The 14,486-nt window shown below is 43.0% G+C and overlaps 1 protein-coding gene across 1 annotated transcript in view; it reads left to right on the plus strand.

The window, feature by feature from the left end:
- The window catches only part of GRIN2A (glutamate ionotropic receptor NMDA type subunit 2A), a 350,699-nt gene that overhangs the window by 272,807 nt on the left and 63,406 nt on the right, over window positions 1-14,486 (plus strand). Inside the window, exons 6-8 of the mRNA XM_074322871.2 lie at window positions 4,908-5,113; window positions 10,930-11,098; window positions 11,210-11,363. Of these exons, the coding sequence (XP_074178972.2) occupies window positions 4,908-5,113; window positions 10,930-11,098; window positions 11,210-11,363 (529 nt within the window). The remainder of the gene's footprint in view (window positions 1-4,907; window positions 5,114-10,929; window positions 11,099-11,209; window positions 11,364-14,486) is intronic.

Genomic DNA, 14,486 nt, shown 5'->3' on the forward strand with positions numbered 1-14,486 from the left:
AAATAGTGCTAAGAATGGGACCTAATACATAATAAGTGCCCAATGAGTGCCAGCTTTTATTGTTGTAAGAGCTCACACAATGCCATCCTGACTTTATCGCTCACTCTCTTCTCTATTTCTTAGCTCCACATTCCATCTTTGTCTGATTGGTTCTTCTGTTGTGACCACCCTGTCGTAATAGTCCCAGCAAAACTCCTTGGCAAATTCACATTGGCTCAGCCTAGGTCATTCCTTAAGGTGCAGAATTCCACAGCTGAGGTACCTATGGGCACATTGATCGATCTAGCATTTTCTGACTCATGGACATTTAAAAATTTCAGGCTGTATATTCCTTCATTCCATCAACAACTATCCATTAAGTGCTCCCTTGTGCCAGGCCCTGAGTAAGAAACTGGAGACATAGAAATCACTCACCGTGTAAATCAAACCCCTTCTAAACTGGGGTCTCATAATCTAATTCGTGAAACATATATTCGAAGTGGGACAATGAAGTTGGCGAACTTATTGCAACAATATTGCTGACCTTTTTGATATCAGAGGGATTATTCATTATGAATTTGTACCAACCGGACAAACAGTTAACCAAGGTTACTATTTGGAAGTGCTGAAAAGGCTGCGTGAAAAAGTTAGACGACCTGAAATTTTCGCCAACAATTCATGGCTCTTGCATCACGACAATGCACCAGCTCACACTGCACTGTCTGTGAGGGAGTTTTTAGCCAGTAAACAAATAACTGTATTGGAACACCCTCCCTACTCATCTGATCTGGCCCCCAATGACTTCTTTCTTTACCCGAAGATAAAGGAAATCTTGAAAGGAAGACATTTTGATGACATTTAGGACATCAAGGGTAATATGATGACAGCTCTGATGGCCGTTCCAGAAAAAGAGTTCCAAAATTGCTTTGAAGGGTGGACTAGGTGCTGGTGTCGGTGCATAGCTTCCTAAGGGGAGTACTTTGAAGGTGACAGTGGTGATATTCAGCAATGAGGTTTGTAGCACTTTTTCTAGGATGAGTTCACAAACTTAATTGTCCTACCTCATAAACACAGATTATCGAGGTATAATATTGTTAAGCAAATGGAGATTAGATATTTAAATAAAATTAAAGATTTATCAATGAAATGTTACGCTGTGTGGGATTTCCTCCAATATAATATAGGAGAAGTGGGCAGGAGTATAAATGAAACAATATTGGCCACAAGCCATTAATTAATGAAGCTAGATTTTGGAAATATGGAGATTCATTCTACTCTACTTTTGTATGAGTTAAATTTTTTCCATAATAAAAAAAAATTGAGAGGGCAAAGAGCTTCCACCTTTGGGCAAGTTCTGGACAGAAATATGTTCACAGTGAGTTCTATGTATCTTTCCGTTCTGGCTAACAGATTAGATTAACTCTTAGGGTAAATGTCAACTCATTAGCAGGACCTACAAGGCTTTGCATCATCTGTCCCCTGCCTGCTTGGGGTGCTCTCCCGTCCTCCACTCCCCCTTCCTTCCCACCCACTCATCTTGGATTTGCAATCTCACTTTAAGTGTCACCTCCTCTGGGAAACCTTCTGTGATTTCTTTTCCCCTCGTTTCTCTCGTAGACTCATTTTTTTTTCTTCCTCTCAGTTTGCATGATATATACTTTTGTGTGATTATTTGATCCAGGCATGTCTTACCAATTAGCATAAAAATTCCATGCCAGTAATTTGTTGTTTGCACTACAGTGTCTGACGGTGCTTGGCACCTAAGAAATACTTAGTGAAATGCTCAGTAAATATTTAGGAATGAATGAGTCTCTCTTAAACCTATGCACAAACACTGGACTCAATTCTAGTCCTTTGTAAATGGGGATGTGGGAGGGGAAAGGGAAGGCTATCTGTGCTTCTCTGCCTGGTATATAAAGCTTGGCGTTGGCATATTTTGTGTTTGGGGTGGGAGCTTATCACAGGAGTCTGTCAGACTCAGAGGAGGAGGTGAGAACTCGCAGGATCTAGGTCAACATTCGCACAGCACCTGCGGCTCCTGATCAAGTTTTTCCACCCACCACGTACTTCCCTCCTCCTTGACCAACCCGTGGGTGCTTACTTAGACATGTTGGGAAGTGAGAGAGAAGATTCAGGAAGTTATTGCACCCTGGGGACTCTTAAACCTTTTTCCACGTCTGTCCCCATGAGTCAGCGTGGGCTGGAGCTCTGCCTGCCGAGGGTGTGTGACGTGGTCAGTGAGGTCACCAGGGTCTGCTGGCCTCTGTCTGTGTCGTCTTGGGAGCTGACTCTGCAAGGAAGGAAGGGTCTTGGGGCTGTAACGTGGTGAGTGCAGGTCAGTTCATAGAGGCTGCGGTGGGAAGCACCTTTGGATCCGCACAGCCCCGGGCGGTACACCTGCTCCCACCACTTACGCGCTGTCTGGCTTTGGGCAGGTGACATACCCTGTCTGTGCCTGAGCTCTCTGCCTGGTGACGTTGGAGTAATCCTCACCATGTAGGATTTGGGGGGTGATATTGGCACGTTTCTGACCACACAGCAGTGCTCCAAGTTGACAGTGTCACAATTGTAGCATCAAATACTCTGGTGGAGATAGGTGCGGAGTCCCGCATTACTAGGGAAGGCAGGAATGCCTCTCAAGATTAGGTGATATTTGAGCTGTATCCTAAATGCTAACTACAACAATAACGAAATAACAGCAGCTACCAAGGATGTTCTGTCCTGAGTTCTGTGCTTGATGCTTCATGTATATGTTTGGCTCATGAAATTTCACTACCCTCCTGAAAGACATATCCTGTTATCTGTTTTACAGATAGAGAAAGTGAAGCTCAGAGAGGTAAAGTGACTTTCCCCAGGCTACTCAGCTAATGGGTGAACCCAGGATTAGCCCTTAGTTCTGTTTGACTCCTAACGCCATTCTCTTACCTACTGAACTACCCAACCTCCGGGGAAAAGGGGCAGGGCCAGTTTGTATAACATGTCCAAAGTCAATTCTGGTAAGGAAATTTTATACTATGAATAAAATTCCCAATGAATCTTTTCTAACACACATATTTTTAAAAGTTATGTGCCAGTGTACACTAATGCTATAGATTCTTGGAAGCGTTGAAAGCATTCTGTGAATGCCCATTGAAACGATGGGAACCAAAAAGTTACAGTCGATAACCAATGACAAAAAATTATAATCTGATTACCAAGTGAAACAGGTATTGAGAAATGAAAATTCTCTGCCTTGTTCACTGGTAATTTCTTTCCAGTGGTTATTATAGAGAAAGCCCAAAGTAATTCAGACAGATGTCTGTTGGTGGTGAATTATAATACTTCAGGAGGGCAGAGCTAATTAAAACTTGCAATTGTTTAAAAATCCAAAGCCTTGTTTGACATAAAATCGGAGCTAATGAGATGAAAGATATCTCTTTATCTATGCATATTTACTACTATCTTCGACCCACAGCCAACTGAGAGGTCCAAGAAGGCAGGAACCACTCTGTTTTTATCTTGGTCGTTCCCAGGCTGGTGTCAGTGCATAGTTGGTGTTTAATAAATCCGTGTTGAATGATGAAGACTTTAGCGGGCTCAACATTCCTTCCAGCTTGTGTTACACGTCACAGTACAGGAAGATTGATATGTTTGCTTCACCAAATGGCTCTCCTTCCTGTCTTAAAAAGGAAGGTATACGTGAAGTGGACAATTTTGTAATTGGCCACACGGGATGTTTCTGTACAAGCAGCAAAAAATTTTCCAGTCCAAATGATGAGGTCATCTTGGAGAGCACTGACTGCCATCTCTTCCCCCACCCCATCCCCTTTCCTGGTGTCCAGCGAGTCTGAATTCTGTTTAAGGGCCTGTGATTCATTTCTGGTGACACTTATGTTCCAGGAAGAGAGGGGAGCGGGTCATGTCAACACAGACAAGCCTGGACTTGGTACTTAGCTTTTCAGATGAGGTGTTTTTCTTGAGGTTGGTATTACACATGGAGAGCTGACCTGTGGTGTCAGGCAATTGTGCGTGGGAGTGGGAGGAGGAAGGAGAAAGTGCGATGCTGGGGGCAGCTTCCTCCCCGTGTGTCTGTGAATGGTGCCAATAAGCTGTCAAATGAAATTAAGGTTCAAAACATACAACCTTCAATTTGACTTCACTCAGATGTGGACTGCTGCTCAGAGGGAACTCATCGATTCTATTTTGACAGGTCTTGAAGTACAATAAGCAGTACAAGTGTCCACTCAGGGCCGGATTAACGAAAGTTCACCTTAATTTGCGGCTTATATGGAACCATATCTGATACTTTTCTCACCTGCTTGGGCCCCTTGGGTTGTCTCTCCCGCTAATCTTCCCGCCACTTCCTCTTTCCTCTTTTTTCGTTTTCATAACACTTAAAACAAAAATCTTCCTCCATTTCATTGTCTTTCTTCCATATTTAAAAGAAAAAGTAGGCAGTCCTTACTAAGTGTGGACACTGTGCTTTTCACTAATGCCCACGACACCTTCATGAAGTGGGTAGACTCGTGCCTGTTTTCAGATGAGAAAACAGACACTCGGAGCTTACTAGCTTGCCTGGGGTTGAACGGTGGCAGAGTTGGGGATTGAAATCCAGACCTCTGTGATTCTAAAAGTCCACGCTGTTCTCAGAGTGGCCCTGAACTCTGGCAGAACACTGGAGAGTTCTGATATAGTCTCGGTGCTTAGGCAAAACCCCCATCAGTTAACTAGCCTGGGGAGTGTCCAGACCATGGGCGCTGCCCAGTGTTCTGCTTGCTCTTTGTCCCCATTTTTCTTAGCCGATAAGCAGATGTGTATGTTGAGACAGGAGCAGAAAAGCCCCTCAGACAGATGGGATTCTTCTCCCGCACCTCTCGTGGGGAAGGACGTGCCTGTCTGGAAGTCAGTGGTGCAGGAAAGCGCATGTCTGCTTTGTCTTCATGGTGCAGGTAGGGAAGTGGGAGAACCAGACCCTGAGCCTGAGGCACGCCGTATGGCCCAGGTACAAGTCCTTTTCGGACTGTGAGCCGGACGACAACCATCTGAGCATCGTCACCCTAGAGGAAGCCCCCTTTGTCATCGTGGAAGACATCGACCCACTGACTGAGACGTGTGTGAGGAACACGGTGCCATGTCGGAAGTTCGTCAAAATCAAGTGAGTCCACGGGTGCTGTCAGGTTGAATGTGCCCAAACCTTTAAAATAGCGTGTACCATGAATAAGAACATCTATCCAATGATAGAACAATGTACGGTAGAACATACTCTATTATCATAGGTATACTATAATAATTAAAACTAGATTTTTTAAAAGGCTTACACTGGGGCTACTCCAAATGGTTTGCATTATTTGCTTCCAACCACAGCTATACAAGGTAAGTGGTTTTGACATTTTAAACATGGTAAAAACTGAGTGGTGGGAAGATTAAGAAACACATTTCAAACCCTGCAGCTGGTAAATGGAAGAGGCAGGACTCAAACGGTGGTCCATTCTGCTGCATCAACCCTCCCCTTCAATCTTTCCTTAAATAATTATTTGTATCTTTCTGGCTTCCCTCCTCCCCCAGCCCTGTACTTTCCACTTCCTTCCACCTTTTTTTTTTATATTTTCCAGATCCAAACTTTTCAAAAACTTTCAAAATTTCCCTCCATCAGGGGGTCCACCTACACCTTACATATGACTTTCTGGTGACATCATGGTACAGTTGATCTCCTGGCGATTTCTGAGCTCACCAGCAGCAAGCATGCATCGCGTCTATTTCCTCTCATTACAATTGAGGAAAGAACTGACTTTTTCTTATCAGAGCCTCTGGTGCAGGATTCCCCCTAAGCTGTAAACCTTTGGATGAAGCGTAAGGCTCGATGGCCAAGTCCAAGTTCCTGATCATAGTCTTTGCTAAAGCAAACAAACAAAAACACCACCCTTCTGGGGGATTCTCCAAAGGATGAAATCTACCATTGGATGGATATCTCCCTTTTTTTTTTTTCTGAGTATTTTCTGATCCCCTCCTTTCACCTGGCTAATTCTGGCTTGTCCTTTGAGTCTTGACCACTCCCTCCCCAAGTTGGATTAGTTCTCCCCACTTCCACCGAACGCTGGCTGTGTCTCTGTGTTTCAGTCTGCTTGGGCTGCGACAACACATTACCACCGACTGAGTGGCTTAAGCAATGGACATTGATTTCTCACGGTTCTGGAGGCTGGAAGTCCAAGATCAAGGTGCTGGCAGATTCAGTCTGCTGAGGGCCCTCTGCCCATCGTCACCTTTTCCTCACAGCCAGAGAGAAAGCCAAGCCCTCTGGTCTCTTCTTATAACGGCACGAATCCCATTTCTGAAGGCTCCATCCTCACCTCCCAAAGGTCCCACCTCCAAATGCCATCCCACTGGGGATTAGGTTTCAACGTCTAAATTAGAGGGAACACATTCAGTCCATACCTCTCTGTCTCTATCTTTGTCACTGTTTTTATGGCTTATAGTTTGTCTATATTTCCCCTTGGATTATTAGCTGCCTCAATTTAGAGAACGTGGCTTATTAATCTTTGTACCCCCAGTGACAAGGACAGGCCACACCAAGGTCGATGCTTGAACGGATGAGAGAAAAGGACACCTTTCCTCCCCGTTCCAACTTCCAACCTAAGTTATCAGTACACAAGATGCAAATCCCCAGAGCTCAGCTCTTGGGATAAAGATAATCTTTTAAAAATAAGATTGCTAAATATATTTTGAAGGCATAGTTGGTTTGGAGAAAAATTGTGTCATCAATAAGCAGCCACTTCAGAGTTGAAATTCTGAGTAGGTTATTCATCAAATAATGACCGGCCTCTTTGGAGTTGTCGGCCTCTTTGGCGTTGAACTTTTGAATGGATTAGTCAATAAATAAATAACTGCACCGGAAGCACGGTTTGTGAGGTATGCACAGTGCAGGGCTTGGGGGGCTCCATCAATGATCAGGGAAGACAAAAGACAAACGTCTTGCAGTCAGGAGCATACAGAGTTCAAAAACACAGCAGCCAATAGAGGACCAAGGCAGCTCTATGTTACAATAAATCTTGTGAAGATTGTAAGAAAGTGGTGTGATACAGAGAGTCGCTTGAGGGATGTGGGACTCCTTTAGCTCACACAGGTAAGACTTCAGGTGACAGATAAAGGAAGAGAAGAAGCCAAACACGTGAAGAACTGGGAGAAGTACCTCCCAGGTAGAGGGAACAGCAGGTGCAAAGGCCCCGAGGCAGGGCTTGGTGAGTGGGAAACAGATGGAAGCCTCGTGCAGGGCTAGAGAGGGACAAGCGGTGGGAATGATGGATGGAAGGGTTAGCTGGGAAAGTGGCCACAGGGTGTTTTGATTCGGGTGGGTGTTCTCTGAGCAGAACTTGGTCAGATGAAGAGAGCAGAGCGGCTGGCACAAAGCGAAGAGTATAACCTGAGTGGGGCGCCTTCCTTATGAAAACAATGCCATCTCTGTTTCATTCGGGCCCATTGGTAGGGCCTCTTGTGCTTCACAATCAACGATAGGAGTTTCAAGTCTAGAATCAGAAGCCTTGACGCTGAAAACAATAGATCACCAACTCCTGAGTCGCATTCATATGGATGAAATGAACCCTCAAATAAATTACTCTCTTTGAAAGAATTGACTTTTCCACTGAGGATATAAACAGATTAACGGGTTCAAATTCACAGTTTTGGTTCTTGTGGGAGGCGGTGGCTTGCAGCTTTCCTTTTTCCTTGGGGACAGAAGGTTACCGTGCATCTAAGTCGAGTGAGTCTTTGATTTACCTGAGAGAGCAATAGAAAATTACTAGCAGCCACTAAGCCCAACGTTAACACAGATTAGATCAATTGCATTTCTTAAAGATAATATCCTTGAGGCAGGATGGTTGGTTCCAGAAAGGATTCGGGTTAGATAACGTGGTTATATTTGTTTTCTTAATGACGTCTCCCAGAGCAAACCTTTTGTCTCTCACTTCTGGTAAAGGGTGGGGTCTTGAGGGCACACATCAGTCTTCTAAAAACACAGGTAATAGAAAATGAGCAGAGATACCAGGCTTTCCTTCAAGCCTGCTAGTTGAATGTTATGGTATGAAGAGAAAATTGAGGAAAAATTATCCAGCTTGCTATGTCGGGAGAAATGGCTATACCGTCAATAAATCCCCCAAACTGTCAAATCATTGGTGAGAAGAGAGATGTATTTTTAAGCGCTATGGGCGACGTGCTTTAGGTCCTTGGTTTTTTTTTTATCTTCCCCACTCTCCTGCAAGGTAAGCATCAGCCTTCTCAGTTTACCAAGGAGCAAACTGAGGCTGTGAATGAAGACACGTCTGAGTTTTCATGGTTGTTAGCAGCAGACCAGGCTCTCAGAGCAGCTCTGTCTGACTCGCTCCTAGCCACTGGCCACACTGGGAAACTGCAGAGCCGAGAACTGGATTTATTGGATCGTCTTTCCTATATGTGTTTTTATGAGTCACCTGTTATTTTGGGCGATGGCGGAGAGCTGAGAGAGCTTGCAAGGGCACCATTTCTGAGGTGTCTGTGTAGTTAAGTCATTCTCCCTACACACACACACACACACACACACACACACACATACACACATACACACACACACACACACACACACACAAAGGCTATGATAGGAACCAATGGAAATTCCCAATTACTGGTTGGTTGTGTTACCATAAACCCCATGATAAATTCAACTGTTGTATTTTTTGCATGTCTTTTTCATCCCGTGTCCCCAGGGCCTAGTGCCATGTCTTACACAGGGTAGGTACTTGGTGTTCATTGGGTGACAATGCACCAATGACCATCAGTACCCAGAAATACATCTAGTAGGGTACATACAGAGATAATTAACTCAAACTGGCTGAGGTGCCCAGTGAGACCACAGAGTCACACGAGTCACTACCTGCCAGTGACCCTGAGTCTTAAGCCTGGGGCATATGTAACTCCTGTCTTAAGTCTCCCAGGAATCTTGACCAGGTGAAGGAAGAGTCTGTGATAGAAGAAGGGAAGGAGCAGAGAGTAAAGGAGACACAGATGGGGAGAGGGGGAGAAGAGGCGTCCATGCATGGCCTGTATTGGCCGGGAAGAAAGAGAATTTGATTTTGACGCATTTTTCAGAGAGTCACAGATACAGGAAGGAAATCACATTTGGACATGCCATTAATTTAATGTATGTAGGACACATTTCCATCATGTTTATGGTAGTTGTAACTCCAGCCTGACCCCCTCCACTCTGGGGAATTGGTAGCAATAGGGTAGGTACCTACTTCCTGTTACACTATGGAGTTGGGCCCACCATTCATCACATATAAATACATACAGATTTATTTACGTGTAAATACATGACGTGTAAATACATACAGAGCTCGGGGACAGGATAGGAAGGAGGCAGAGGTGAAGACAGCGATTCAGAATAGCTGATCTGTGATCCTGAGACAAGGAAAACACTGAGAAAAATTCATTTTGCAACCCACTTCCATTACTCAAAGTTATATTGTCAAATTTACCTGGATATAGATGGATATTCCAGGATACAGATGTCAGTATACTCAAGTGGTGCTTAATGTGTGTGTGTGTATCCAGTTATATATATAGTATATACTCACTGCAGATAATTTGGGGGGGAAAAGACTGAAAATACGAAAAAGAGCAAACAACATTTCTCACCATTCAAAAATGGTTGTTTCCTATTTCATTGTTTTTCCATCCCGATATTTCATAAGCTTACCTGTTTTTATATAGCTACGATCATTCTGTATGTATCACTATGTAACCTACTTTTTTCATATGATGTGGAAACATAGGTGTTTTCCCATTATGATGCTGGATTTCCATAAACATAGTTTTAGTGCTTAGATAACAGTTCAATGTGTAGATGTGCCAACAGTGGAATATTCGAACAGAGCACCTATCTCATGACACACGTGACTCAAAGGCAGACCGTTGCTGATGGAATGGCCCAGTGCAAGGTGGAACCAAGTGCATTGCCCAGGGACGTCTCTATCTTCCTACCTGAGTCGTCTTAAGTACTTTTTGCTATCACTTGGCAAGGCCCCTGTTTCCCTGCCTTTCAAAGTCATTTTTGATTTTGGTGGGTGTCCTTTGAGTATGACTTGGTCAGGAGCGTAAGGCAAGTTGGCTGGCACAGAGCAGTGCATGTAACCTTTGTAGGTTATGACAGCGTTTAAGGCAGCTTTGAAAACACCCTGTATTTTCACAGAGCTTTTTTTTTTCTTTTTTCCTGATCAAGGACATTGTTCTTTAATAGTGTCACCTTTTACACTTCCTACAATGGAGGGATGGAGGGAAAATATTATGAATGGGCCCTCATTTGACGGATGACTTGATAAAGGGACACGAGACCCACGGACTCAGGTGGAAAGTAAACCTCAGGTGTCCTAATTCTTAGCCGAGCTATTGTCCTCTGTGAGAAAAGTGCCTTTCCTAAGTCAGATTCCCTTACTTTCCTCCGTCTGTTGCAAACCTCCATCTGCAACGATAGGGGACAGCAAAAGTCTCCTCCACCTGCAAATCGCACGTCGTCCTCTTCCATTTTCCAGTAAGTTTTTAGAATTCAGTTGAGATCAGATGACTAAACGCTGGTCTAAAGCGGGGATATGTCTTATAAACTTTTAAAAATAAGAGGTAGTAACTCTCGCTGTTTAATGGGGATACGAATAGCACCTAATTAAGAAATGTCATGGAGATTAATCCAATAATTAGCACCAAGCATTTAGCAGAGTGAAGCGCCAATAGCGATTGCTCAAGAAGTGTTAGCCGTTGTCCCAATGACTGTCATAATTAAGACACTTTGTACTTTTGCTGTCATACATGCACTGCATGTCCTTGGAAAAGCCACTTCCTCATTTTTGAGCTGCAATTTCCCAAGTGCAAAGTGGTGGGAGAGCGTAGCTAATGACTGTGAACACATTTTCCAGCACTAATAGTCTGTGGCCTTGGGATTTTTCTCTACAGTAATTCAACCAATGAGGGAATGAATGTTAAAAAATGCTGCAAGGGGTTCTGCATCGATATCCTAAAGAAGCTCTCTAGAACTGTGAAGTTTACCTATGACCTTTACCTGGTGACCAATGGGAAACATGGCAAAAAAGTGAACAACGTGTGGAATGGAATGATTGGTGAAGTAAGTGATCTTTTCAACCCATGGGCTCTTGTTCAGACTTAGGGCCTGAGGTCCCAGGGGGTGGTGGGGAGGATGAATAAAGTGACTGTTCTTTTCTCGCCTGGCACCCAGGTGGTGTATCAGCGGGCAGTCATGGCGGTCGGCTCACTCACCATCAACGAGGAACGTTCTGAAGTGGTGGACTTCTCGGTGCCCTTTGTGGAGACGGGAATCAGTGTCATGGTTTCGAGAAGCAACGGCACCGTGTCGCCTTCCGCTTTTCTAGGTACCTGAACTTCATAGTCGCTGTTCCTTTCCTACCAGGAATTGTGGGTGTTTGGTCTTGTTTACTCCAAGGATGGAGCCACATACGACTTGGTTCAGTTCCATTAAAACCACATCCACATATTCTAAAGCATGTCCCATTTGAATTATCCCAATTTACTTTCTTCCTCGCTGAACATCTTTCGTTTAACTTGGAAAAATCTGCTGAAAACACAATCACGTATTCAGATACTGGTCTTGATTGTGTAGAATGTTGACTAGGAGATACGTTTCTTAGAGCCTGAGGACATTTAAAAAATAAACCTGTCTGTCCACAGTGAACTTAAATCCGCCCATAAACCTTTATGCAGTATCTGCATCTCCGTTCTCCGTCACTCACTGAATGACAGTCATTTATTTACTGGATGTAAGAGTGAAAATAATGATGACTGCACAGTGATTTATACCAGTACTCTAGAAAACAAAATAGAAGTAGTCTCAAGAATATATACTGATCTAAAATTAATAGAGTCATATTTTAATGTGACTATCCTTTAAGCTGAATGGCTTATGAAGGAGATTTTTTTTACTCTCCTTTTAACTATTTCATAAATTTATGTTTTTACATAAAATTTTTGTAAGGCAAAGTAGACTTATACTTTCTATCATCTGGTTTTCTTTAGCATCTATGCATTAGGCAGCCTGGCTAGAGTAGTTGAAACTGCATGGACCATAGGCAAGCATTATTTATTTTTTCTTTAAAAGAAAGCGTTGTGTCGAGTGTTTGGTTATCATACATAGTTTTTGGTAGTGGTTGTCTTATAGATCATGAAATTAAAATTAGCGTCCCCTTGGTACTCCCCTGTTAGTGGGTTTGTCCCACATTTGGGCAGGTTAAGACAAACATTGACCCCTAGAAGAAAAACGTATGAAAGGAGGAAAACAGATTAAGGTCAATAAATTTGTTACATGTTTTTAAAGACAAAAAATAAAATAAAAACCTATGTCTAATTAGAGAATTCAAAGTGCAGACTAGAGCCAATCTGTGGACACCAGCTGCAAGCCCATTGTCTTATTCCTCCATGATCTTCATTTACTTGGAATGTCAGCATCCAGTGACATTTTTTATGCTTCATTCGCTTGAGTGAAGTGTGGGCTAACAGGATTTTGGATACTGCCTTCCTCACAGAGACATACGGATTTACTATTTTCACTTTTTGATAACCCATTTAAGCTGTGGAAATCCTTACCACTCACTAGATTTGATTTTGTACTCATTGCTTCAGATTCTGTAACCTTTGTTGGCATAACGGGGACCTTGCCAGATACAGACCACACTGCGTTCCTTCCGGGCCGTGGTCTGCAGGGGGTAACGGTGCCCACGACTTGATAAGGAAGCCTCACTATACCATGAAATGTGCAACCAACTGATCAATATATGCGATATGGGCAGCATCTGAATAATTATTGGGTAGATTCGCTTATTTGTCACTCCCACTCATTTCCCCCGCATTTCCTACCAGACCCTTGAACAGGGATCTTTAGCTCTGGAGGTTCAGAAAGGGTCAGAGGAAGGGAGTTCATGGAAAGCGATCTGTTTCTTTTCAAACTGTCCACATATCTCCTTAGTGAGCTGGAAAGAAATTTTTCCCCAGTTCAATCAGAGAGAAAAAAATAATATCGGTTGGCTCGTTTCATAAAAATGGGTTGCTGATATTGAATCTGGCTTCAACCCAATTTCCCTAGATTTTTATCTTACCTGCATTAGTAGAACATTCCCATAAAAAGTCAAGTACTTTTGCTAAATTTAGCCAACCCTCCTTTCCCCCCGAATCTTCCTGCTGTGTTTTTAAAAATAAAGCAACATAAATTGTACCTAGAGGAAATGATTTTCAAATCTGTTTTTACACAGTAAGCTTAATATTTTTCCTAGTCACTAAATTATATCCCTACGCGATTGACTATGCTCCCCTTTATTTGCGGTCATTATCCGCAGGTTTTGAAAGTCATAATGAACCATGGTAGGCTACATTGTTCCATTCACCGGCTCAGTCATCTGGAAGAGCCAAAACATTCAGAATCTGATTGTATTGCTTTTCATTATTTCTTCTTCTCTCTCCTCCGCAAACCCCATTAACTCACATTGGAAACTCTTGAAGGTAATGCCTCTGAGCTTTTGTGTGAAAATGTAACCAGCAACAATTCAAGGACAGAGATGACGTCTCTTGCAACATTTCCATTCAGTTAATTCTGAAGACTTTTCTAAGCAGGTTGGATTCTTTGTTCCAAAGAAAATCTGACCCAGCGTCTCCTAGATTGAAGTTCCCTCATGGACAAATGTTGAATCTGTTTTAAACCAGTAAAGGATATAATCCAGAGCTATCTATACATATTTCTGGGTCACTCCTTAGACATGATAGGTTTTTTTCACTATTGTTCTAATGCTTTTCTTCGCCATGGTGTGTGTGTGTGTGCAGTGTCTGACAGGTAGCAATCCTTCAGGGCATTAGTAGGTTCCTAACTTACGAAAACCAGAACACTGCAGCTGAACCCTTTTCTCTCTGGGCCATGCTCTCAAGGCAAGATACAGGTGTTGTCACTTCCAAGTGGGAAAACATCTGGCATCAGTTACTTGCTCAGCTTCTACCTGATTTTCTGCCCAGTTACAGACTAGGATCAATCAACTGCCCAGTGAAATCCACTGCAGGTTTACAGATTCCGACAAGTGAATGGAAGATTTCAGTAAGGATTTCCCCTAATGTTTTTATAATGTTATCACAAACTGCAGAAAAAAGGAAGCTACCAGATTGATAAGTGTGCATGTTTTATAAACCAGGATGCCTTTTTCAGGACCCCGAACAGCACCCCAGCACCACCAATTCCGGCTTTAATTGTAGAATCAAACAGCTGTTTCATTTAATTTATTACATGTGTACAGTGTGCAACATACACCACCAAATTCTTTACATGTATGTGTTCATTTACTCATCACCAGCCCCTCTGGTAAGACACACTGTGCTACTTGCAGAATTCCTCTAAAGTCTCTGTTCTTGAATATTAAGTAATTTTTAGTCTCCTCATTATTAATTAATTTCCCCTATTTTTTTTGGATACACCTCATCACCAAATTGCTATGATTTCAGGG

This window comes from Rhinolophus sinicus, chromosome 10 (assembly GCF_057876585.1).
Source record: "Rhinolophus sinicus isolate RSI-liver-muscle chromosome 10, RSI-T2T, whole genome shotgun sequence".
Taxonomy (NCBI): domain Eukaryota; kingdom Metazoa; phylum Chordata; class Mammalia; order Chiroptera; family Rhinolophidae; genus Rhinolophus; species Rhinolophus sinicus.